Here is a 26,426-nt window from a genome sequence, read left to right on the forward strand (position 1 = left end):
ATTACAGCTAACAGAAATCTGTTTATAGAGTGCTTAAAACAACTTATATTAAATGACTGTTTTGCCCTTAAGATTTATGCCATTTTTTCATATGAAATTTTATGAGGATTTTGTCAGCGGGAAGTTTGAAATTTGAATGGGGTGAAATTTTGCCCATGAGCAAGCGGTTCCCCACACCTGGAATATATATCTCAACCTCTGATTAATAAACTTTTTTGCCATAGCTGCTTTACTTTTACATATTGCCTCTATAAAATAAAATAAAATAAAGGAAAAATAACCTCTGCATTTTTTGGTGTACTCCTCCAGTACTCTTTTTCTTTTTTTTTTTACAACTCCAGCATGCAGCACTCTTTAATCCATTACAATTTATGCAATATAAATGGATGGCCAGGAACAAACAGTGTCCTATTAATAATTTCTGAACCTGTGCAAGTAGGATATCGTTACTTCTCTCTCTCTATAAGAAAATGGTGAGATAGATTGAAATATTTAGATATTTGAAATATTTATTTAGGTTTGGAGATTGCTTGTAAAAAAAGATGCAGAATTTCTAGAGGAGATTCAAAGAGAATAAGTCAGAGTGGTGGGGAAAGCTAAGAACTGTCCCTACAAGGAATGGCTTGGAAGATATGGATTGCAAAGTTCAGCAACTAAACACCTCTTGGGGAGGGGGAACCTGATTGATATGGATAAAGTCCTAAAAAAATGAATAAAATGAATGAGGAAGGTATACCTTACTGATAACTGACAAGAACAAAGGAACATAAAACAAGACTTTAAAGAGATTAACAGATTATTGAATATCATGAAGTTTATCTTCTGACATGTTGTAGATCACTGATATAAATTATATTCATATGTGGCCAATTATTTTTTCATGTTTTTTGGCTAACATAAATATAAATCTGCTTCCTTGGATTATTTTACCATTTAACACTAATCTTAATTTTTAATCATCATATCTTCAGACACTACAACTGGTACACCCTGTCTAAATTATACAAATCCAAACAATCCTACATAATGCAACTAATGGAAAACTGCTACTCACACCATACAATTAACTGTGAAATAATGAAATTATGTCCAATGAAGCAAATGTTTAGCAATGTACTTCAGGTGGTTCAAGTTCTGAATTTTGACAATGCCATGCTTTAAGGAACAATGGCATTTTCATTGATAGAAATATCAATTTCCTGCATAAAAAGAAACAGAAAAATTTATAACTGGGGAAACAATCAGACAAACAAGCTCAACACCTTTTTTCTTCATATGGAATTCATCTGGTTTTTATCTTATAACTATAATTAATTATTGATTTAATAGAAATAAAAGGGAACCCTGTGCAACAAATCTGGAACATATAGATTTTTCTTCTTCTGAAAGGTATGCATCTTTTACCATAACTGCTTAACTTAAATTACACAGACAGACATTATTACATAACGAATTCTTTTAAAAAAAGATATTATTTTATTTACAAAGGAAAATATACCAGGCAAAGTAAAGATTATTAATTCAAAATAAAATATTAATTATAAATGTAAAACTCTTTTTACTCTTTTCACTTTTGATACAATAAAGAATAAAATTCATCTTAAATGCACAGATTTATTTAAATCTACACTTAAGCTTACCTTTACAATCATCTAGAACAGTTGCACCTGGTGCATAAGTAAATGTATTTGCTGGACATCGCTGACACTCTTTAAATCCATCTCTAGGTGGAAGTCCACTAAATGTATTACTAGGACACTGTAGACAAGGAACTAAACCAGTTGGAGAATAAGTACCATAGCCACAGACAGCTGCAAGAATAACATAGCATTAGATACATGCCATCAGTATAAATTTTGTATTCAAAAGCAAAATTATAACAAAAATAGCTAATGCTATTTGGCCTTACTGAAGTTACATGGAGTTTGGAGGATTCTTCCTGTCTTCTCTTATGTTTGTGCAGCCAGAATGATGTAAATTGCTTATGTAATGCAATAATCTTAATGATCACAGTAAAAAAACTCTGTCTTGATAATAAGTTAGCATTAGTAGAGGCATAAAATGCATAAAAAAACCCCTTCCTATTTCACCCATCCATTCACTCCAAAAGTTTGTCCAGTTCTTTCTTAAATTTATTTAAGCTATCACCTTCCATAACAGCATATGGCAGTTTGTTCCAGCAATCAACTGCTTTACCCGCTAGCTAAAGGCAAATTTCCGCACATCTATTCTACAACTGTCTTTCCTCAATTTGAATGTATGCTTCCTCGGGTTCGTAATCTAAGCAAGAGGAAGAATCCCATCAGCATTAAACCTACTCAAACCATTCAAGGCTTTATACACCTCAATCAGATTCTCCTCGCAGGTGCCTAGTCTCCAGACACTGCAATTTGTAGAACTTAAGCCAAAGTTTCTTGGGATTGCAATACTGCCATTAGTCCTGAAACAGACCTTTTGGCAATGCCATTTGTTTGAAATTAGTGAAATACTTGGCACCATGCTGAAAAGGCAAATTTTGGTCTGCTATGAGCATTAAGACCTTTGCATTAACTAAGCAGTTTAAATCTGGTTTGACACAAAAACATTAGTTTTTGTGTAAAGGCAGAATGCGCTGGTCCCTCAGGAACTAGTAGGTGGTCTGCTATGAGCATTAAGACCTTTGCATTAACTAAGCAGTTTAAATCTGGTTTGACACAAAAACATTAGTTTTTGTGTAAAGGCAGAATGCGCTGGTCCCTCAGGAACTAGTAGGAACTTGTTGGTGACTCTATTGTCAGGGAAACGGGAAACATAGTTTGTAAAAAGGATAGGTGGAACAGGACCAGGGTATGTCTGCCAGGGGCAAAGGTTGATGACGTTGTAGAGCAGATATCATCTTTTAAGGGCACAAAAGGTGATATAGTTGTACATGTTGGCACTAATGATATCAAGAGTAGGAGACCGGCAGAATTACTTAACAAGTACAGGTCACTGATGAAAAAAAGCCGTGAATTAGGGTTGAATCTGAAAGTGTCTGCAATTCTGCGCAGACACGATAGGAGGGAGTATATGATGAGAGCTTTCTCGATCAATTCGGCCCTGGAAAGATTGTGCAAGGCTCAAGGGATAGAATTTTTTCAGCCTGGACTGTACTTGTTAACAGGAGGGACTGCTTCTACAGGGATGGGATACACTTAAATAGAAAGGGTGCAAGAATATTTGCTGATGCTATCAGTGTTGGGTGGGTCGGAAAACTGATAGCTTGGGGGGATACAAGGACTAATAGTTTAACAGTAGCCGTAGGCAGAGGTCAAGGTGATTCTTGCACAACTTCTATTAGAATAAGTAGCGACCTGGAGCTAGGGGTGTTGGGGGTTTCAGGGACAGGTGGCAGTCATCGTGAAACAGGTGGATATATGGAATGTGTTAGAGTAACTAAGAATAAGAATAGGTGCATGTATACTTGCATATATACCAATGCTAGAAGTATAGTAAATAAATTTGATGAATTTGAAGTGTTGGTCAAGACATCAAAGGCGGATATTGTTGGGATATCAGAGACATGGTGTCACACTGATATAAGGAATGCCGAACTGGAATTTGGGGAGTACAATGTGTACAGAAAGGATAGACAGGATAGGAAGGGAGGAGGTGTTATGCTGTTAATTAAGAAAAACATAAAATCAAAAGAAGTGCATCCAGTTGATATAGATGAACAGTGCACTGTTGAGTCAGTTTGGTGTGACATAAGCACTGCAAAAGCAAAAATAAGAGTAGGAGTGTGTTATAGGCCTAATGACTCGAATGAGTACAATGAACAATTGTACAGAGAAATAGAGTGGGCTAGTAAATCGTAATGTCTTATAATGGGGGATTTTAACTTCCCAGATATTGACTGGAACTTGTGGGCTGGGCACTCACACACTAGTCAGACATTTGTGGATTTATTGGATGATTGTTTTCTGCAGCAGCAGCATGTTCGAGAGGCAACCAGAGAAAGTAATACTCTTGATCTGGTTATCAGCAGTGATCATTCATGTATTAGGAATTTGCAGATAAAAGAACCACTAGGTGGCAGTGATCACAGTGTACTGACGTGGGATTTACTTAAAGATTTAATTACCATCAGGGGTAAAGGAAAGGGTTTTTGCTTCCGTAAAGGCGAGTACAGTGGTCTCTGACAGTTTTTAAATTCTGTACAGTGTGATCAACTGACGATGTTACCAACAGTAAATTCTAAGTGGGAAGCATTCAAGGAATTAATCGTGGATGCTACTAAAAGTTTCATACCTATTAAGAAATATTGTTCAAGGTTTAGGCCTAAATGGTTGTCAAATGAACTAATGAGACTCGCAACAGAGAAGAAAAATGCATGGGATGCATATAAATTATCAAGCGACTCAGAAGCCTATGGCAGATATAAGCTAGTCTGTAATCAGGTGACAAAGGAGATTAGGCAGACAAAGGCAGATTACGAGAAATCCTTGGCAAAAGATGCTAAGAAAAACAGCAAGGATTTCTTTACTTATATAAACTCTAAAAGGAAGGGGATGAATCTGATTGGTCCACTTGACATCGATGGTTCGACTGTTGATGATCCTGCTCAGATAGCAAACAAACTGAATGAGTATTTTGCATCTACATTCACACGTGAGGAATTATTAAGGTTTGAAAATGGCAGAAGGTTATCAAATTCTAGCAGGATACTTAATGATTTTGTAATAACTGAGAGCAAAGTGGAAGAGAAACTGTTGAAGTTAAACGTAAGAAAAGCACCTGGGGTGGATGGGATCTATCCAGTTATATTAAAGGAGGCAGCAAAGCAACTAAGCAAACCCTTAGCCGTAATTATGAGAGCATCCTTGGACTCAGGGGAGGTTCCCACGGACTGGAGATGTGCAGATGTATCCCCAATTCACAAAGGGGGATCGAAGGGTGACACGAGTAATTACAGACCAGTTAGTTTAACTTCTGTTCCGGGTAGAATAATGGAGTCACTGGTTAAAGATGCATTGCAGGATCATCTAGACAAGACTGCAGCAATAATTCAGACACAGCATGGGATTGTTAAGGGAAAGTCTTGTCTGACAAATTTGATAGGATATTATGATGTGGTTACAAAGGAACTGGATGCAAAAAATAATTTTGATATCATATATTTGGATTTCAGGAAAGCTTTTGACACTGTTGCGCATGGAAGAGTATTGTACAAATTGGAGCAGAATGGTATTAAGGGTAAGTTGCTACAATGGATAAAAGGATGGTTAAGTGCAAGAAGACAGAGGGTGGTAATCAATGGGTGCTGCTCTTCTCGGACTAATGTTATTAGTGGAGTCCCACAGGGTTCGGTGTTGGGTCCACTGTTGTTTTGTATATTTATCAATGATATTGATGAAGGTATATCAGGCTTTGTGTCAAAGTTTGCAGATGATACAAAGGTTGGCAGGGTTGTTAATGACAGTAATGGCAGTGTGCTACTGCAACAGAATCTAGATGATTTGGGCAGATGGGCTAAGAAGTGGCAATTGAAGTTTAACCTTGACAAATGCAAAGTACTGCATATGGGTAGAACCCCAGAGAAACGTACCAACTGTATGGTACTACACTTAAGGTGGTAGAAAATGAAAAAGACCTAGGAGTAATTGTGCAGGCAGATATGAAGTTTTCTGAGCAATGCAGACAGGCTACAAGGGCAGGTCATTGGGTTTCGTCAATGATATATAGGAATTTTGCTAGCAGGGAAAAGGAGGTGATTATCCCTCTGTATAAGGCAATGGTCAGGCCACGCCTTGAGTACTGCGTACAGGTCTGGAGGCCTCATTTTAGGAAGGATGTAGATTTACTTGAGCGTGTACAGAGAAGGGCAACAAGATTGGTGAGGGGAATGAAGGGATCCTCTTATCAAGAGAGGCTTAAGTTCTGCAAATTGCAGTGGCTGGAGACTAGGCACCTGTGAGGTGATCTGATTGAGGTGTATAAGGCCTTGAATGGGTTCAGCACGCTGAATTCTGATGGGATCCTTCCACTTGTTCAGATTACGAACCTAAGGGGGCATAAATTCAAATTAAGAAAGGACAGATGTAGAATAGATGTGCAGAAATTTGCCTTTAGCCAGCGGGTGGTTAATTGCTGGAACAAACTTCCATCTGTCGTTGTGGAAGTTGATAGGTTGAATAAATTTAAGGAGGAACTGGACAGGCATTTGGAGGGAATGGTGTGATTTGTTTTTTTTTTGGCTGATGCTGCACAAGCTCATACATTTGCTTTCTTGCATCACATGCCACTACTACTACTACTACCATTAGTCAGAACAGGATAGTCCTCCTAATTCCGTATCTAAAACCAAATAATAAATTTGGGTAATATCCATTATACAAAGGCCATTTATTCCATCAAGGCATTAATTAGCTAGTCACAGATGGAAAACATTTTGTTTCTCTTCCTTGTTGTAACAAAGCTAAATTAGATGATATTTTACATATTTTCTAGATAGCTAGAGATATGCTCTTGCCATATTATGCCTATATGTTAATAAAATAATCTAAAACGGATAATGATAATACATCAGATCTAACTTAGCTGGTAGAAGCAGAATTAGTGGGCTATATGCATCCCAAAAGGAGATGAAGAGGGAAGCTACGAATCCATACACCACTTGCCTGTTCACTTATTTGCTGGTTGATTGCATAAATTTTCTAATACAGGCACCCATCATCATTATCAAAACAGCTGCCAGATCAGCATCAAGAATTTTCACCCTTTCTCGGGTGGATTTCTAAATGAAATTTCGGCATAACCTCTGAAGGTAAGTTCTTGGAATACAAGTGGGCTTGCAGTAGTACATACTTGGAATGCATGTGACCTTCAAGTGGTGAATTTCTGAAATGTATGTACAATTTCTTTGTGCAATTTTGAAGTTTTTTGTAAAAATGAACCTTTTATACGGAAATGCTTTCAAAGATTAATTTGTTTTTATTTTTACTTGACTATTCCACATTAGAGTGCAATTATTATCAAACATTGAACTGGAATTTTAAAAAAAAGTGACAAAAATCATGAAAAAATACAAAAAAAAAAAAAAAACATGTAAAAATACAAAAAAAAAAAAAAACATGTAAAAATAAAAAAACCACTTTCATTCATTTATTTTTTTTTTGATGGAGTAATATCCTATGCATCTATTTATTTATCATTTATACATATCATACAATTCAACTCTGAACTTAAAAAACTTAAAAATGTATTCAATTTAAGCATTTTCAAGCCTGAATTGGACCACCTGAAGCTAACAAATGAAGAGTAGGAGACAGGCAGAATTACTTAACAATTACAGGTTGAAAAAAAGCCCTGAATTTGAAAGTGTCTGCAATTCTGCCCAAACACAATAGGAGGGAGTATAAAATGAGAGCTTTGTCGATCAATTTGGCCCTGGAAAGACTGCACAAGGCTCAAGGGGTAGAATTTTTTTCAGCCTGGTCTGTACTTGTTAACACGAGAGACTGCTTCTACAGGGATGGGATACACTAAAATAGAAAAGGTGCAAGAATATTTGCTGATGCTATCGAGGCAGTGTTAGGTGGGTCGGAAAACTGCTAGCTTGGGGGGATACAAGGACTAATAGATTAACAGTAGCCATTGGCAGAGGTGAAAGTGATCCTTGCACTGCTTGTATTGGAATGAGCAGCAGCCTGGAAAACAAGATGTAGGATATTTCAGAGACTCCTGGGAATCATGGGGGTACAAGCGAACACATGGGTTGTGTTAGGGTGGCTAAGAGGAAGAGCAGGTGCATGTATACTTGCGTGTACACCAATGGTAGGAGTTTGGTAAATAAATTTGATGAATTTGAGGTATTGCTAAAAACATCAAAGGCAGATATTGTTGGGATATCAGAGACGTGGTGTCACACAGATATAAGGAATGCAGAACTGGAATTTGGGGAGTATAAAGTGTACAGAAAGGATAGACATGATAGGAAGAGAGGAGGGGGTTATGCTATTAGTTAAGAAACACATAAAATCCAAGGAAGTGAAGCCAGTTGACATCGCTGGACAGTGCAGTATCAAGTCAGTTTGGTGTGACATAAGCATTGGGAGATCAAAATTGAGAGTAGGAGTGTGCTATAGGCCTAATGACTCTGATGAGTATAACAAGAAACTGTACAGGGAAATAGAGTGGGCCAGTAAATCAGAGAGTCTTATAATGGGGGATTTTAATTTCCCAGATATTGACTGGAATTTGTGGGTTGGTCACTCACACACTAGCAAGGCTTTTGTGGATTTATTGGATGATTGTTTTTTATATCAGCATGTTCGGGAGTCAACTAGAGGGAGTAATACTCTTGATCTGATTATCAGTAGTGATTCTTCATGCATTAAGAATCTGCAGATAAAGGAACCACTAGATAAAGGAATCACAGTGATCTCAGTGTGCTGAAGTGGGATTTTTTTTGATGATGTTACCGACAGCAAATTCGAAATGGGAAGCATTCAAAGAATTTATCTTTGAAGCTACTAGGCTTTAGATACCAACTAAGAAATATTGTTCAAGGTTTAGGCCTAAATGGATGTCAGATGAACTAATTAGACATACAGCAGAGAAGAAAAATGCATGGGATACATATAAATTAATGGGTGACATGGAAGCCTATGATAGATATAAGCTGGTCTGTAACCAAGTTACAAAGGAGATTAGGCAGGCAAAAGCAGATTATGAGAAATCTTTGGCAAAGGATGCAAAGAAAAACAACACGTCACCTATATAAACTCTAGAAGGAAGGGGATGAATCAGATTGGTCCACTGGATATTGATGGTTCAACTGTTGATGATCCTGCTCAGGTGGCTAACAAACTAAATGAGTATTTTGTATGTACATTCACACATGAGGAGTTACTCAGCAAGGGGAATGCCAGAGGTGAGTTAAATGGTTCTCAGTAATTACAAAATTATCTGGCAGTGAGCTAGATGATTTTGTAATAACTGAGAGGAAAGTGGAGAAGAAATTGTTGAAGATAAACATAAAAAAGGCACCTGGGTTGGATGGGATCTATCCAGTTATATTAAAGGCGGTGGCAAAGGAAGTAAGCAAACCCTTAGCCATAATTATGACAGCTTATTTGGACTTAGGGGAGGTACCCATGGACTGGATATGTGCAAATGTGACCCCAATTCACAAAGGAGGATCAAAGGGTAACACAAGTTTAACTTCTGTTCCAGGAACATTAATGGAGGCACTGGTTAAAGAAGCACTGCTGGATCATCTAGACAAGACTTCAGTTATTGCTTGGACACAGCTTGGTTTTGTTAAGAGAAAGTCTTAAGTCTTGAGTGATCAATTTGATTGGATAATCTGATGTGGTCACAAAGGAACTGGATGCAGGGAATAACTTTGATGTCATATATTTGGATCTTAGAAAGGCTTTTGTCCATTGCACATGGAAGACTGCTGAACAAATTGGAGAAGTGTGGCATTGGAGGCAAATTGCCGCTACGGATAAAGAGATGGTTGTATGGGAGAAGACAGAGAGTGGTAATCAATCGACACTGCTCATCGTGGACTAATGTTATTAGTGGAGTCCCTCAGGGTGCAGTGTTGCGTCCATTGTTGTTTTCTGTACAGCAGACTCTCGATTTTCCGGGATAGATGGTAAAAACAAATCACGGATAATCGATTTCCCAGTTAATCCAAAAATACAAAAGTCCCCGACATAAGTAAGAGATACGTTCCAGGATTTCTTACTTCGTTGAGTCCTATGTAACTCGGGAATGACTAATAACATATTGCTACTATATTATTATTGACAAATCTGAATTCTGCACGATACTTGTTAATGTTTGTCCATTTTGATACATCCTTATTATAATGATTCCTCAGAGATTTAACAGATGCACCCTTTTCAAACTTTTGAATAATTTCAAGTTATTGTTTAACTGAAAACGCAACTCTTTTGCATTTACTCATCATTTTCGTGATTTACAAACCAAAAAAAAAAAAAAAATTTAATATAAAAAAATTCAGACATCTCTGACATAAATAACAAAACAAAATTTGTCCTTTTGTGGTGCAACAGAACACAACAATGTGTTCTGTTGCACCAAAAAAAACCGAACCAAATGTTTAGTTTGTTTTAGTGCGTTGTGATGTAATGCACTAAAACAAACTAAACATTTGGTTGGGTTTTTTTTTTTTTTTTTCTTTTTTTTTTGAGTGGCAGGTGTGAAGACAGCGGGGATTGTAAGATAATAGGTACACTAATTTCCCAACGACAACTTATAATGCCGCTTATTTATGACTTGCAAAATATCTGTTTATACCTATCCTGTTTATTACTTGAATTTTTTTGATTTCTGGTGGATGTTTTTTTTTATATGTTAAATTGGAGTCTTGAAGTGTCCTGGTTAATCCGCTTCCCAGTTAATCCGATCCCGGTTAATCGAGAGTCTGCTGTATTTATAAATGATATTTATGATGGTATATCAAGCTTAATGTTCAAGTTTGTAGACAATACGACAGTTGGCATGGTTGTTAAGGGCACTAATAACAGTAAGCTGCTTTACAGGATCTAGAAAAGTTGAGCAGATGGGGTGAGAGGTGGCAAATGAAGTTTAACACTGGAAAATGTAAAGTACTACATATGGTAAGCAGTAATCCCAGAGTAACGTATCAACTCTGTAATATTGACAAGACACCATGAGCTACTCTTCCAGATGGTCTGCAAGAGTAGCTCATGGTGTCTTGTCAATGATATATAGGAATTTTTCTAGCAGGGATAAGGAGGAGATTATCCCCTTGTATAAGGCAATGGTCAGGCCACACCTTGAGTACTGTATACAGGTCTGGAGGCCTCATTTTAAGAAGGATGTAGAGCTGTTGGAACGAGTACAGAGAAGGGCAACAAGATTAGTGAACAAAACAAAGGGTTGCTCTTACAAAGAAAGGCTTACGTTTTGCAAATTACAGTGTCTGGAGACTAGACACCTGCGAGGTGGTCTGATTGAGGTGTAAAAAGCCTTGAATGGTTTGAACATGCTCAATGCTGATGGGATTCTTCCTCTTGCTCAGAATAATCACCTGAGAGGGCATAAATTCAAATTGAGGAAAGACAGTTGTAGAATAGATGTGCGGAAGTTTGCCTTTAGCCAGTGGGTGGTTGATTGCTGGAACAAACTGCCATCTGTCATTGTAGAAGTTGATAGCTTAAACAGATTCAAGGCATAACTTGACAAACATTTGGAATGAGGGGATGGGTGAAATAAGGGTGTTTTTGTTTTTTTTTTTTTTTTGGCTGATGCTATATAAGCTTGCTTTCTTGCATCAATGTGCTAATTCTAATGTCTTAGTTCTTAGAAACAAAACATGCCCCATATCAAAAAACAACCACCGGCACATGCCTGGATAGTGCGCAACACGCACAATAGATCCATGGACTTGTGCTGCGTGTGGCCTCCACAAAGGCATCCATTGACATGTTGCATCAGGTATCTGGACTCGTCCGACCAGCACACTTATTTCCAATCCTCCAGTGTCCAACCAGTGTGTTGTTGTTGACACCTCAGCATTTGCTGTTGAATGATCAGCGGCGAAGAGAGGGTGACTCTTGAGTCATCTGCTGTGGAACCCCACGTCTGAGTGTGTGTGGCATATCATGATTTGGTATACTGTTCTTGCATTCCCCATATTTTATTGCAATTTCAAAAAGCACCCAGTGCACAAACTCCCACAATCACCCACTTTTGAAACTCAGTGATATCTTTACTACACCTCATAACTTCTAATTTATCAGTATGAGTTGCATGACCAGATGGAAACTAACACACACTGCTCTGGTGTATGAAGCTGTTCAGCTTTATATACTGCAAGCTATGTGGCATAATCCATCATCGATGAGGTGGTCATAATTCAGTGATCACTGTATATTCCACAGAGCCATGTAAAATGTATATGTATATATAAATAAACAGAAATTATTTCAAGGCACGTTGATTCCTCAAAGAATGCACAAATTTGTAAAATTATCCAATACGTACACTGAAATATAGCTCTGCAATTTTTACAACTTCACTTATGGCTGAAAATATTTAAAATTTCAAGATATATATATATCTATCTAATTTGAATAGGTACTTTAACAAAAATAAAAGTTAAATTTAAAATTAATGATAAATACATACGAATACATTCAATTAGACTCTTGCTTCCTTCCTGCCTTGTGAAAGTACCATCAGGGCACCGTTTACAAAATCCTTGACGTGTCAGGTCTTGGTAGAAACCACGCTGACAAAACTGACATCCATCTGTTTTTGATGCATATGTTCCAGCAGGACAGTGCACTAAAAAGAGAGCAATAGTCACTGTTCATAATATTTCATCATAAATATCATAATTTCACAGTTTAAGCATTCCAAAATTCAGAAACTATATAAAAATTTGAATTAAAATTAAACTTTGAAACAGTTATATGCCAAATAATCAAATGGACATAATGTATAATGCATGTTTTATTACCATATTTACACATATAATCGTACTTTTTATTCAATAAGATGCATAAAAAGTGCAACGATTTATGCATCTTATGCAATGCATAAGATGCATTTTAATTCTGAAAACAGGAATGCAATGATTATGGAGGCAATTTTAAAACTGCCATAATAGCATGTGACATTCTAGTGTTTCACATGCTATTTATGGTATTTTAAAAAATGTTTTATATAATGCCATAAATGTTTTATATTTTATAAAATTCCATATATTTTATAGTTTTCTGCTTTGCAGATAATTTTCTACTTTACAGAGGCATGAGTGAAATTTTAAATGTAGTTTTCATATTCTTAAACACATACCAACAGCAAATATTGATACACTACACTGAAAAATGATCAATGTTAATACCTTCAAATAAACAGAAACCCTATTGACTGTTAAGGATAAGGTTATCATTGGACTAAGAGGTCCCTTAGCTCAAAGAAGTGCAAACATTCTGAAAATCCAAAAAAGGGGGAGGCTAAGGATGAGATATGTAATTACCGACTAGTCAGTTGACCTCAATGGTAGATCTATGGTCAGTGTCATTTATATGATTGCCTTGGGAGGTATAATATTCTAAATGGATCATAACATGGCTTTGTAAAGGGACAAAATTGCTTGATTACCTGGTAAACTACAATGACATGGTCACACAGAAACTGGATGCAAGAAACAATTTTGATATTATATACTTTAGAAAATCATTTGAAATGAGAAGTTTCTGTACAAGCTGGAGCACATTGAGATTATGGGGAAAGATGCTGAAATTGATTGAGGGATGGCTAAAGGAAAGGAAAGAAAGCAGAGAGTTTATATGGAAATTCTTTAGAACAGGTCAAGATTATAGGAGTTCCCAAGGTTAAGTAATGGGCTAATTCTTCCACAATCATGACTTTAAACAATCATTACCTTTGCAGGCTATTTCTATTAAGGAATAGCTACAATTTATAACACTTTTACTCTGCAATCATTAATGCAATTATCATGGAGAAAAAACATTTTAAATTATAGTTATATCTTAATAGGGCCTAAATAAAGTTTTAAATTATAGTTATATCATATCTTATTACTGATTTTCTTGAAAGATATTGATGAGGAGTAGGAGGGTGGTTAATGATACAAATCAGTCTGAGCCTTCAGAATGATTTGGACATGCTTCAAAGATGGTCTGATAAATTGCAGTTATCTTTAAATGCTGTGAATTGTAAGGAACCTATGCCAAGGGACTGGCATAGGTCCCTTATAAATCTTATATAACATATAAGATCCCTTATATCTCAACCTTAGCTTCTCCTTTTTTTGGATTAATATAAATGGATAATAAGGAGGGAAACTCTGTGATAAAGTCAGATATATACCATGTAGTATACACAACATCCAGGAAAGTGTATGATGTCTTACCAGTGATTTCTGTACATGTGCAATTTTGGTAAAAGAAGGTTATAATCTTCATGCCAACAAATGGTGATTAGGGGAGATAGCTACACATCTTCAATTTGTAGAGACTTGCCCCTAAATCCAAGGAGGTTCTCATTATTATGGCTAAAGGTTTGATTATCTGTTTTGCTGTTTCATTTGAAAAATAATGGATAGATTCATCAGCACTGCAGACTTTGATTAATTTAGCTGCAATAATTCTAATTCCAACTCACTTTCATTAATCAAAATATCATTTAACAATTGGTCTGTATTAGACAGACTTATATTGCCTAGGTGCTATTACAGTTTTTCCACTACTGCGGCAAGGCACTAATGCCGGCAACATAGAAAGAAATAATATTAGTAGTGGAAAATGATGAAAGAAAGCAAGCTTTTACAGCATCACCAAAAAAAAAAAAAAAAAACAAAAAAACATTCTTATATTCTGTCCATACCGTCCAATAGTTTGTCTAGTTCTCCCTTGAATTCATGAATTCATTCATACCATCCACTTCCACAACAAATGAAAGTCTGTTCCAACAAACAACTACCCACTGGCTGAAGGCAAACTTCCACACATCTATTCTGATACTATCTTTCCTCAATCTGAATTTATGCTGCCTCATGTGAGTAGTCTGAGCAAGAGGAAGAGATCATCAGAATAGATGCTTGCTCAATCCATTCAAAGTCTTAAACAACTCAATCAAGATCACCTGACAAGCAAAGTCTCCAGATGCTGCAATTTGCAGAACTGAAACCTTTCTTGGTAAGAGCATCCTACTGCTGCCTTTTTTGCACCTGTTCCAGCAGATCTGCATCTGTCCTAAAACAAGCCTCCAGACCCACACTCATCTCCTTATTCCTGCTGGCAAAATTACTGTATATAGACTAAAACCTGTGAGTTGTTCTGGCAACCTGTCTACTGCTCAGAGAACTTCACATCTGACTGAATTCATGAATTCATTCATACCATCCACTTCCACAACAAATGAAAGTCTGTTCCAACAAAACAACTACCCACTGGCCGAAGGCAAACTTGATTTTCCAGGTACTCTTGATTTTCCATTATCCTGAGTGTAGTACCACAGAATTGGTCCATTAATCTTGGATTACTGATACCTATATGCAGTATCTTGCATTTGTCAATTTTTAAACTCCAATTGCCAATTCTAAGCCTATATGCAAAATTTTATAGATTTTGTTATAGTATCATACCTTGATTAATGTCATTACTCACCTGCAAGCTTTGACATTAAGCCTCATATGTTTTCACTAATATCAATAATAAATACTGAAAACAACAATGGGCCCAGCACTGAAATTTTGGCAACTCCGCTATGACGTAGTCCAAGAAGAGCAGTGCTCATTAATAATCACTCTCTGTGTCTAATCAACTTTCTATTTATCCATAGCAGAAACTTGTCCCTAATGCCACAATGGTCTGTCATATGAAACGATATTAAAAGCATTGTTGAAATCTAAGTATACAATATCAAAATTATATTTTGCATCCAATTCCTTTGTTACTGCACCATAGTTATCCTGATGTAATTCCTGAATTGGATGATTTCATAGCCAATTCAGAAATTGTGCTTAAATTCATCATCTATCTTGAAATAGTGTTAGCAGTGGCAAAAGATGGCAAAAAGCAAGCTTATACAGCAGCGGCCAAAAAAAAAAAAAAAAAAAAAAAACCTCAGACACCCATTTTACTTATTCATTCTCTCCAATTGCTTGTCTAGTTTTTCCTTAAATTTATTTAAACTCTTAACTTCCACAACAACACATGGAAGTTTGTTCCAAAAATCAATCAACCGTTGGCAAAAGCAAAACTTCTGCAAGTGCTCTTCCTCAATTTGAATTTGTGCCCCCTCCCCTCATGTGCGAGTTCTGAGCAAGAGGAAGAATTCCATCAACAATGAGCTTGCTCAATCCATTCAAACCCTTAAACAACTCTGAGAAAACATCATATCTGACTGCACAATTACCCCAGGTTATTTCCATTTTCCACTACAGTGATTATAGTACCACACAGTTAGCATTAGCATTAGTAGAGGCATATGGTACAAGAAAGCAAGCTTATGCAGCATCAGCCAAAAAAAAAAAACAACTTCCACTTCACCCCTCCATTCATTCGAAATACCTGTCCAGCTGAGCCATAAATTTATTTAGGCTATCAACTTCCACAACAAGGGATGGAAGTCTGTTCCACCGGCACCTCCGTAGCCAGGTGGGAAGGAGCAGCAGTGCGTAGCACACGCTTCTTGATTAGACTGGGGTTCGAGCCCATCACCACCAAATACTGAGGACGTGGAAAGGTCAGGGAATGACCACCGCATATTCACGGAGCAATATGGCCTTAGTTGCTAATGTTCCTAAAAACCAAATAACAAAACATAACATAACATCTGTTCCACCAACCAACTACCTCCTGGCTAAAGGCAAATTTTGCCTTTTGGCACATTACCCTGCGGTTACTGCTACTCATATGCAGAATTTTGCATTTATCAGTGTTAAACTTCAATTGTATTTCTAAGCCCATCTGCCTAACTTTTCATTCCTGTCATTAATCCCCAAGCCAACCTTCATATCGTCTGCAAACTTGGACATTAAACCTGATATACTGTCAACAATATCATTGATAAATACCGAAAACAACCAATGGGCCCAACACAGAACCCAAGTGAATCCACTAATAACATTAATCCATGAAGAGCAATGTACATTGATTACCACTCTCTGTCCTCTTCCCACTTAACCATCCCTTTATCCATAGCAGCAACTTTTCCTCAATGCCACAATGCTCCAATTTCTACAGCAATCTTTTATGTGCAACAGTATCAAAACAAAAGCTTTTCTTGAAATCCAAATATATGATATCAAAATTATTTTTTGCATCCAGTTACTTTGTGACCACATCCTAGTAACTGATCAAACTGGCCAAACAAGATCAAACAAGATTCCCCTTAAACTCATGCTGTGTTGGAAGTATAATTGTGGCTTGTCTAGATGATCCTGCATTACCTCTTTTAGCAGTGATTTCATTAGTTTCCCTGGAACAAACTTAAACTAACAGGTCTGTAATTACTCTGATCCTCCTCCTTTGTGAATTAGGGATATATTCACACATCTCCAGTCTGTGGGGAACTTCCCTAAAATCTAAGAATGCACTTATATTCCCTATGCTTTGCTAGGGGAGACTGGCACACTATGCAACATCATTATGAGTTTTAAGGATTTTGATAAAAACAAAGTGTTTCCTAGTAAAATAGCATTAGATAAGTAAACTAGAAAGGTTTTGTAAAGAAATTTGCTTACTTCCTTTGCTATCTTCATTAATATAACTGGATAGACCTCATCCACCCCAGGATAGATTTGGTTTGTTTAAGGCCGATCTCCCAATATACCCTCTTACTTTTAATTTTAATTTTGTCCAACTTACTGTCTCCTTTTTCCTACACTTGGGATCGCTGTGACATACCATAAATACTTTCAGCCATCTAGCATTAATCCTCTGGCTTCCTCCTGCAGCAGCGTGGGGTGTTTCTCTCCAGTGTCATTATACCGGCATGACTCCTGTTTTGGTATTCCAGTAATTTATTTTTATTTTATTTTATTTTCTTTGTCTTTTCTCTTTTTCCTTTCTCAGACTCTTTTCTCTGCCTCCATCAGGTTAGCCATGAAACATACATTAGCATTATCCTTGCCTACTGCTACATTTTGACCTTACCACCACCACTGCTTAAATCAAAATTCAGTATGGCTTCACCATTTCAACCATGTGCTACATATATTTCATATCAGAAACAGAGGCCTTATTTCTGTCTTTCCTGTAGTTTCGACTGTTGACCCTTGATGAAGATATTAAAATCATGGGATTTACGGCAATTAAGTACTTCTTTTTCTTTTCATTTATTTTTTATTTTTCATATACTTTCCAGGTTATCCTTAATTTCAATTTTCAGTTCATTAGCTCGTTCCCATTCTCTTCTTCATCTTCAACTTACTGTGTGTGTGTGTGTGTGTGTGTGTGTGTGTGTGTGTGTGTGTGTGTGTGTGTGTGTGTGTGTGTGTGTGTGTGTGTGTGTGTGTGTATTATTTAATAAAATTAAACAAGTTCTGAATTGAAAATTCAGATTCCTTCAATGTTAGCATTTGTAAGCCAACATGATCTCAAATTTGGTTTTCTTAAATTGGTATTCCAATAAATGTACTAAGGCTGTTCCAAGAGAAGAATGTTGCATGTTTCATTTATTTTTTATTTGGCTTGTTTCCAAATCTTCAGTTTCATTTTCTGGCCCCAATGAAGCTCACAACAATTGTGAAGCAATTATTAATCTGTCCAAATTATATGTTGAATAGGCTAAGAGTAGAAAACTTGCTTCTTATTCTTACTCCGTACCCAACTCTGTCAAAATCAGATGGTTCTTTTGCCACTTTAGTCAAGGATAAAGCTGACCTGCTAGCATCCTATTTTTCTTCCAACTCATGTATTAATGATCTTGATAAACTACCTCCCACCATTCCCAGTGCACTCCATTCAATGCCTCCTGTGATCTGCCATCAAAAGGATGTCAAATGGATTTTGGCAAATCTTGATGCTTAGAAAGCTCCAGATCCTGATGGTATTTCCCAATTATTCTCGAAACCTGTGCTCCTGAACTTACTCCTGTTCTTTGCCGCCTTTTTTCACTTTCTTATTCCAAAGGTGTTTTTCCTTCTGCTTGGAAATTTGCTCATATCCAGTCAGTTCCTAAAAAGGGTGACAAATCTCTTCCATCCAATTATCGTCCCATTGCAATTACTTCTACTCTTTCTAAAGTAATGGAGAAATCAATTAACCACCAACTCTTAAGCTACCTAGACACCTTCCATCTGATCAACAATCGCCAGTATGGATTCCATTAGTTTCAATCCACTGGTGATGTTCTGGCTTATGTTACCCATTTATGGAAAAATTCAATGGAAAAGTTCGGTGAAACAGTTGCTCTTGAAATTTCAAAGGCTTTTGATTGTGTTTGGCATCCATCTTATGGTTTGCCCACTGTTTTTTGTAATTGGTTATCCAGATTTCTCTCTGGTCACTCACTGAGGGTGATGGTAATAGGCTCTCTGTCTTCTAACCTCTCCACTAATGCTGGTGTTCCCTGAGGTTCAGTTCTTTCTTTTACTCTTTTCCTCTTGTATATTAATAACCTTCTTCCATTGACTAGAAATCCTATCCATAGTTTTGCTGATGGTAGCACATTCCATTTCACCTTCCAGTTTGAGAAACCTTGCCATATACAAACAGCTTTTACTTCTCGAATATCCATTACCAATTCCTTAAATGCTGATTTCCTGGTAATTCTCCAGTGGGGCAAAGACAATTTAGTTGATTTCAATCCTTCTAAAACTCAGTCTTGTCTTATATCTCGCAAAAAGGATTCTTATGCTCCTACACTTATCTTCAATGGCACTCCGATTTCTAAACAAGATCATATAACTGTATTGGTGATTACCATGATTTATAATCTCTCATGGCATAAGCACATTACAAATATTGCTTCCTCTGCATCTAAAAAACTTAGTTTTCTCTTTCACTCTCGGCACTACTTTTCTTTCAAACAGCTTCTCACTCTGTACAAATCGAAAATCCACCCTACTATGAAATATTGTTCTCAAATCTGGGACATTGCTCCCAAAATCTCTTTCAGGCTTCTAGATTCCATTCAAAAAAGGCAGTTAGATTAATTAATGACTCATCTCTAACAGAGTCTCTCCACTCTTTGTCTCACAGACATTCTGTTTCTGCTGCAAGCATTTTGTATAGATGGGCACTGTTCTTCTGAATTGGCTTCTATAATTCCTGCTCTCTTTCAAAGCATGTGCCGCAACCAGTCAACATCCATGTACTGTCCAATTTCAAACTCACAGTACAAACTTTTCTTCTTCCTCATTTATTCATTCAACTTCTGTTTTCTGGAACAGTTTCCTTCATATATATTTCCTGAAAATTACAATCTACAGAAGTTAAAGTCTAATGTCAACAAATATCTTCTTTCATCTGCTCAACCTCCAATCCATGCATAGTACTAAGTACTATAGGTTCTAATACCTCTTGTGCTTTGGGTTTTCATAAAAAAAAAATCTTATTGAAAGGGTAATCCTCCCTTCAATTTTCAAAATTACCATAAATATAAAAACGGCTATTATTGCTTCTAAACACAGTTGATAAATGGATTGATAGATGGCAGCATATCTGTAGTATTTCAAGAAAATATGTATGTGTGGATGTAATTTGTTGATACTGAGTTGAAACAACCTTAAAAAACATAATAATAATAAGAAGAAGAAGATTAATGGAAAAGAAATGAGAGATCAGCAGCAGAATAAACGAAAACAGAAGGAACCGCCAGCTTAGGAAAGAAGACTTCAGCAGAAGATAGAAGAATTAAGAGTCAAGATAGCTCAGTTGACCCAGTACCAACAGGGTAATAGAAGTAAGAAATTGATTGGAAAGGTGAAGAGCATCCTCAAGAGAGACAGTGCCCACAGCAAACATGAGACCGGAAATCAGAGAATAGGAGAATACAGAATTAGATACTTCAGAATTAGACACATTGAAGCAGAACCTCCTCACAGCAAGACACTACACTGATACAAAGAGAGCTCTCAGAGGAAAATAAACAATGGAATCGTCGATGAGGACCAAAGAACCTTCTACAGGAAACTGGGTGAAGATGAGAAAGCAGGAAATGGACCACCCGAGAAGAAGATGATCGAAGAGTTCTGGGGAAATATCTGGAGCAGTGAAGTAAGACATAACAGCGAAGCACCCTGGATAGAAGCAAAATGGAAGAAAACAAAGGACATACAAGAGATGAGAGAGTGGGAGACTCAAGAAGAAGAGAAGTAAAACAGTCGATCAGGAACATCCACAACTGGCGAACCCCGGGAATTGATATCCAAAACTACTGGTACAAGAAGCTTGCCTGCACACACAAGCACCTAGCAGAGCAGAGCAGTTCACTTAAATGATAAGGCACCTGGAGACATCCCAAAGTTTCTCACCAAAGGAGTCACATATCTGAAGCCTGAAGATGAAGATTAAAGAAACCCGGTGAAATACAGGCCAATCACATGCCTACCAGCGATGTATAAGATCCTGACCAGCTGCATAACTAAGAAGATACCAGACCACTTAGAGAGTCAGAACATAATGGCCGAACAGCAGAAAGGATGCAAGCAGAGGTGCAATTAACCAGATGCTGCAGTTATGGAGCAAGCCTTCAAGAATCACCGCAACCTATACACGGCCTACATCAATTACTGAAAGGCCTTCGACTCCGTACCTCATAGCTGGCTAATAGAGACCCTGAAGATATACAAGGTCAATCCAATAGTGACAAACTTCCTAGGAGCAACAATGGTGAAATGGAGTACTACCATTAAGGTCGAGAACATCACAACCAGGCCAATCCCCATTAGAAGAGGAATCTTTCAGGGAGATGCTCTGAGCCCACTATGGTTCTGTCTAGCATTCAACCCACTATCCTCCATGCTCAATGGCAGCAAGTATGGATATAACCTCAAAGAAGAAAGAAAGAACCTGTACACCCTCACCCACCTGATGTACATGGATGACATCAAGCTCTACGCGGCAACCGAAAAGCAACTCAAGCAACTACTCTGGATCACCGAAGAATTCAGCAAGGACATCAGGATGGAATTTGGTCTAGAAAAATGCAAGACCCACACACTGCACCAGGGAAAATTAGTTGGCCGAAACTACCAGTTGCTGAGTGGTAAAGAGATCGAAACTATGACAGAAGGAGAGACCTACAAATACCTAGGGATGATGTAGGCTGAGCAGTTGGAACACAAGAAATCAAGAAGTGCCTGACCAAAAAATATCATCAGAGACTCAGAAGCCTGCTGAAAGCAAAATTGAATGGAGGGCAACACAGCTAAAGCCATAAACACCTATGCAGCTCCAGTTATAACACACACATTCGGGGTCACAGATTGGACTAACACTGAGCTAGAAGATATCAATCATGCAAAAGACAAGGACAATGATGACCAAGAGTCGCCAACACCACCCGAAGTCAGCAGTTGAGAAAATAACAATACCTTGGAAAGAGGGAGGAAGGGGCTTGATAGACCTGATAGAGCAACAGAAAACAGCAATAGTTAACCTGAAAGATTACTTCGAGAACAACACAGCACCACTCCACCAGGCTATAAGGAAGATAGATAAGTGGTATACCCCACTCAACCTAAGTGAGGAAACCCCTCCTGCCCAAACGGTACAAGAAACGAAGATAGAAAGATGGGCAAAGAAGACACTCCATGGCAGACACTACAATGATCTCCATCAAGATCACATTGATAACATTGCTTCTAATGCATGACTCACAAGCAGGATGCTCTTCCCCGAGACTGAAGGATTCATGCTGGCCATCCAAGACCAGGTAATGAACACCAGAAACTATGGAAAATACATCGCAAAGGAGCCCAGAATGTCAGATGACACATGTCGATAATGCCACCTTGCCTCAGAAACGATCCAACACATCACTGCAGAGTGCAAGGTGATCACCCAGACTGAGTACACTCATAGACACGACCAGGTAGCCAGGATAATAAAATATCAGAAGTTAGTGAGGAAATACCAGTTGATCAAAGAAAGTATACCATACTACAAGTACAAACCCCAGACAGTACTAGAGACTCGAACCCACAAGCTGCACTGGGACCGGGCCATAATAACGGATAAGACCATCCCGCACAACAGACCAGACATAACCCTCGTAGACAAGGTGGAAAAAGCTACCTACCTGATTGACATAGTGGTGCAGAACACTAGCAATGTCCAGAAAACCCATGAGGAAAAAATTAGGAAGTACACGAACCTGAGACACGAGATCAAGGAGATGTGGCTTATGCAAGACGTATCAACAATCATCGTGTCAACCACTGGTGTGGTATGGTACCAAAGACTCTACATTGCAGTCTAGCAACAATAGGTCTTCCAGAGAACACCTACAAGGAATTCCAGAAAGTTGCAATCCTGAACACCTGTAGGATAGTCAGAAATTTACTTGATTGACTGTAACACCAGACATTATAACCACCCTGTGTACTTCACAGCAGTACCCATCATGGAGTGGAATCCCCCAATCAGGGAGAAATAATATAAGAGCAACAACAATAATAATAATAATAATAAATAAAATAAAAAAATATATATATGTTCTAGTTTATACTCCATCACAATGACCAGGTCAGAGATATTTGCAATAAATTGCAAATACAATCATTAATAGTATTTAGCAGCCAAGCTCAACTCACGGTTCATTCACAGGTGTATGCTACTGCAATCATGCTCCTGAACATTCAGCTATGTCATATATGAGGGTTGTTCCAAAACTAATGTCTCCAGATTTTTTTCTCTTGGATACCACTGAATGTATGCAAATTTAAACTCTACATTATATTTTTCAGGTCTTTAGCTTCTTACATTTATTTTTATGCATAGGGTTGTTAAAATTAAAGTATCCCTATGTAGAGGGCTTTGGAGCAAGTTCTAAGGCTCGCACTGAAGAGAAATTTAGACAACAGATACAATAAAGAATGCGCTCGCCATTTACTGGAAAAAAAAAAAAAAAAAATAGTTACAAAATCTGTCACTATATGGCACTGTGGCAATAGAAATCACTTGAATAGCACCACAATTGTTCAATGTGTCGTCCATTTTGGTCAACAACAGTTTCCATTCGAAGAACAGCATTTTCTATAGCAGAACATAACATGTCAATGGAATAGCCAGCACACAACATCTAATGCTGTCCTTCAGATCTGCCAGAGTTTGACATCCTTTCCGATACACCTGGTTCTTCAAAAAACTCCACAACCAGAAGTCGCATGTGGGTGAGGTCTGGTGATCGGAGTGGCCAAGATGTCTGGAAACAACGGCTGATGACGCATTCATCTGTAAAGTATTGCCTTAGCAATCTTTGGATACAACGGTGGATGTGGGGTGGCGCACCATCTTGCATGAATATAGTATCCTGAAGGCACCCGCGTTGTTGCAGCTCTGGTATTGCAAAATTTGCCAACGTTTCATAATATCGCTGTCCAGTGATGGAACAGGTGTGGAGTCCGCTCGCTGTTACCTGTTCAAAAAAATATGGCCCAATCATGAATGTGGCCATACATCCACACCACACTGTCACGTTTGGAAAATGCAATGGGACCTCTTGGATAACTTGAGGGTTTTCGGTTGCCCAAATGTGACAGTTGTATGTATTCATTTGTCCATTTAAGCAGAAGTGGGTTTCATCACTCCGAAGGAGCCATGGCCAAGTGATATCCACTCTCATTCGTGCCAGAAACTGAAGTGCGTATGTGAAACGAATATCTGCATCACCATGCTTTAGCTGCTATAGCATGTGCATCTTGTTAGGATAGGACCACAACACCTGGCACATTACTAGTCTTACAGCGGAATATGGCATGTCCACTTCAAGAAAAACAGCTAGCACAATCTGCTACCATATGGAGATTGACTTGATAAATCCATGACAGCCATAGCCACATCTTCAACACGAGACAAGTCCACTTGTTTTCGACCTCTACCTGGTTTAACACCAAGATGTCCTGTCACTTCAAATTTTGCAATCATTTTGCGGACAGAACAATCATAGGTCCACGTGGGCCTTATGCACTTCTGATGTCAGAATTCTCTGATAGCCGCAGCTGCATTGTTGCTGTTCTGATAGTACAGCTTCACTAATAGCACCTTTTCCTGCAACACTGTTGGAATTGCTACTCTTGGTTGGTTGATTAGTTGGTTATTGGAAGTTTAATGGATCATCAGCATCTAAGGCTATCGTGCACCAAATTGCTACTGTAATGCAAGCAAACATCTACTGTATGATTTTGAAGAGACTGTTTTGCTTTTATACAGTACAGTAGAGCTGAGTAGTGGCGCTGCGGCAATAACTTACGATTATGCGAATAATGTAAGTTATTTGCATAATCGTAACTAAGATAGTTACGCACCATAAAGTGACAAATTTTGTAATTAATTTTTTTGTTCCAATAAATGGCAAGCGCATTCTTTATTGTACCTGTTGTCCAAATTTCTCTTCAGTACGAGACTTAGAACTTGCTCCAGAGCCCTCTATATAGAGATACTTTAATTTTAACAACCCTGTATATCCACCAATTTTAATCTACATTTTCTCCACAACTGAACTAGAACTTACATTCCCGCTTTTGAAAAAGGTGCTGTTGGCCTCTAAGAGCTCCTGTTGACGGTCCCAACAACAGCTTTGTCTTTGGTGAAGTATTCTTGATGAAGGTCATCCTTCATAGGGTCAAACACATGAGTTTGTGTTACAAGGCAAGGACTATAAAAGGGATGTAGCAGTACAGTTCATGTGAATTCCACAATGGTCTTCCTTGTTAGAATGCTGGTATGAGGTCTGGAATACTGAAGGAAAATTTTTCTATCTTCTCTGGCTTCGCCTTTGCAGTTTGTGTCTTCACCTTTCTCAGCAACTTCACATAGTGAACAGAATTCGTCATGTTGTCCTATTCCAGGAAATTCACAAGTATAAACCCCCTGCTTGTCCCAAAAAACAGTACCTATGATTTTTCAAGCAGAACAGCTAATCTTTGAATTTTTTCTTTAACAGTGAAATAGTTATGTTGCCATACCACAGATTAGTGCTCTGATTATGGCTATTAGTGCAATGTTCAGGATGATACTGTCAGGAAATTCTTCCCTAATGGTCTCATACTGCTCCAGAATATTGAGAATTTTGACACAGGTCTACACTCTCTGCAACAGGTGATCTGTCATTAGCTTTTGTGGAACCCACCTGGCACACAATTTCCTGTATCCCAGACTGCTCAGAATTGTTTTCGATGCATTAACCAAGTTTCAATGTCAGTCAGTTTATTAAGTGATTAATCAGTCACAAATCAGATTAATCACCTCTCTTCATTTTCTGTCATCACTATAGTGAAAGGATGTCCTGACCTTAGCATGGCCTTCAAACCACCTTCACTGACATGCCTAACCCATTGCCTCACTGTGCTCACGTTGATCATTATCATTATGTCCTTATTAACTTTCTTAAAATGTTGGTGAATTTCAATGGATGCAATGTTCTCTACATTCAGGAATTAAATAACACACAAGTTTCATAAACACATCAATATCACTTTCTATTTTTATAAACTAATACAGCCCTATCACTTGGCAATCAGTGCTAAAATTTTCAGGATACTGGTAATGAAATATATAATTTCAAACTAACAAGGTTCATTTTGTATGCAATGCCATGTGAGAGGGAAAAAAAAATTGGAGATATTAGGTTTGGAGTAGCTCTTACATTCATATTCCTTTGATCCATCAATGAAAAAAAAAAAAAATATATATATATATATAAATATATATATATATATATATATATAGTGCATACTCGCAAAAGGGTTAAATTGTTAA

General features: G+C 37.6%; 1 protein-coding gene across 1 annotated transcript in view; it reads right to left on the reverse strand.

The window, feature by feature from the left end:
- The window catches only part of LOC150081645 (uncharacterized), a 981,095-nt gene that overhangs the window by 370,231 nt on the left and 584,438 nt on the right, over positions 1–26,426 (reverse strand). Inside the window, exons 32-33 of the mRNA XM_090380575.1 lie at positions 12,151–12,309; positions 1,641–1,811 (exon numbers count right to left, since the gene is read on the reverse strand). Of these exons, the coding sequence (XP_090236701.1) occupies positions 1,641–1,811; positions 12,151–12,309 (330 nt within the window). The remainder of the gene's footprint in view (positions 1–1,640; positions 1,812–12,150; positions 12,310–26,426) is intronic.

Source organism: Mastigoproctus giganteus, chromosome 8 (genome assembly GCF_048544385.1).
Source record: "Mastigoproctus giganteus isolate SK-2022 chromosome 8, ASM4854438v1, whole genome shotgun sequence".
NCBI classification, from domain to species: Eukaryota; Metazoa; Arthropoda; class Arachnida; order Uropygi; family Thelyphonidae; genus Mastigoproctus; species Mastigoproctus giganteus.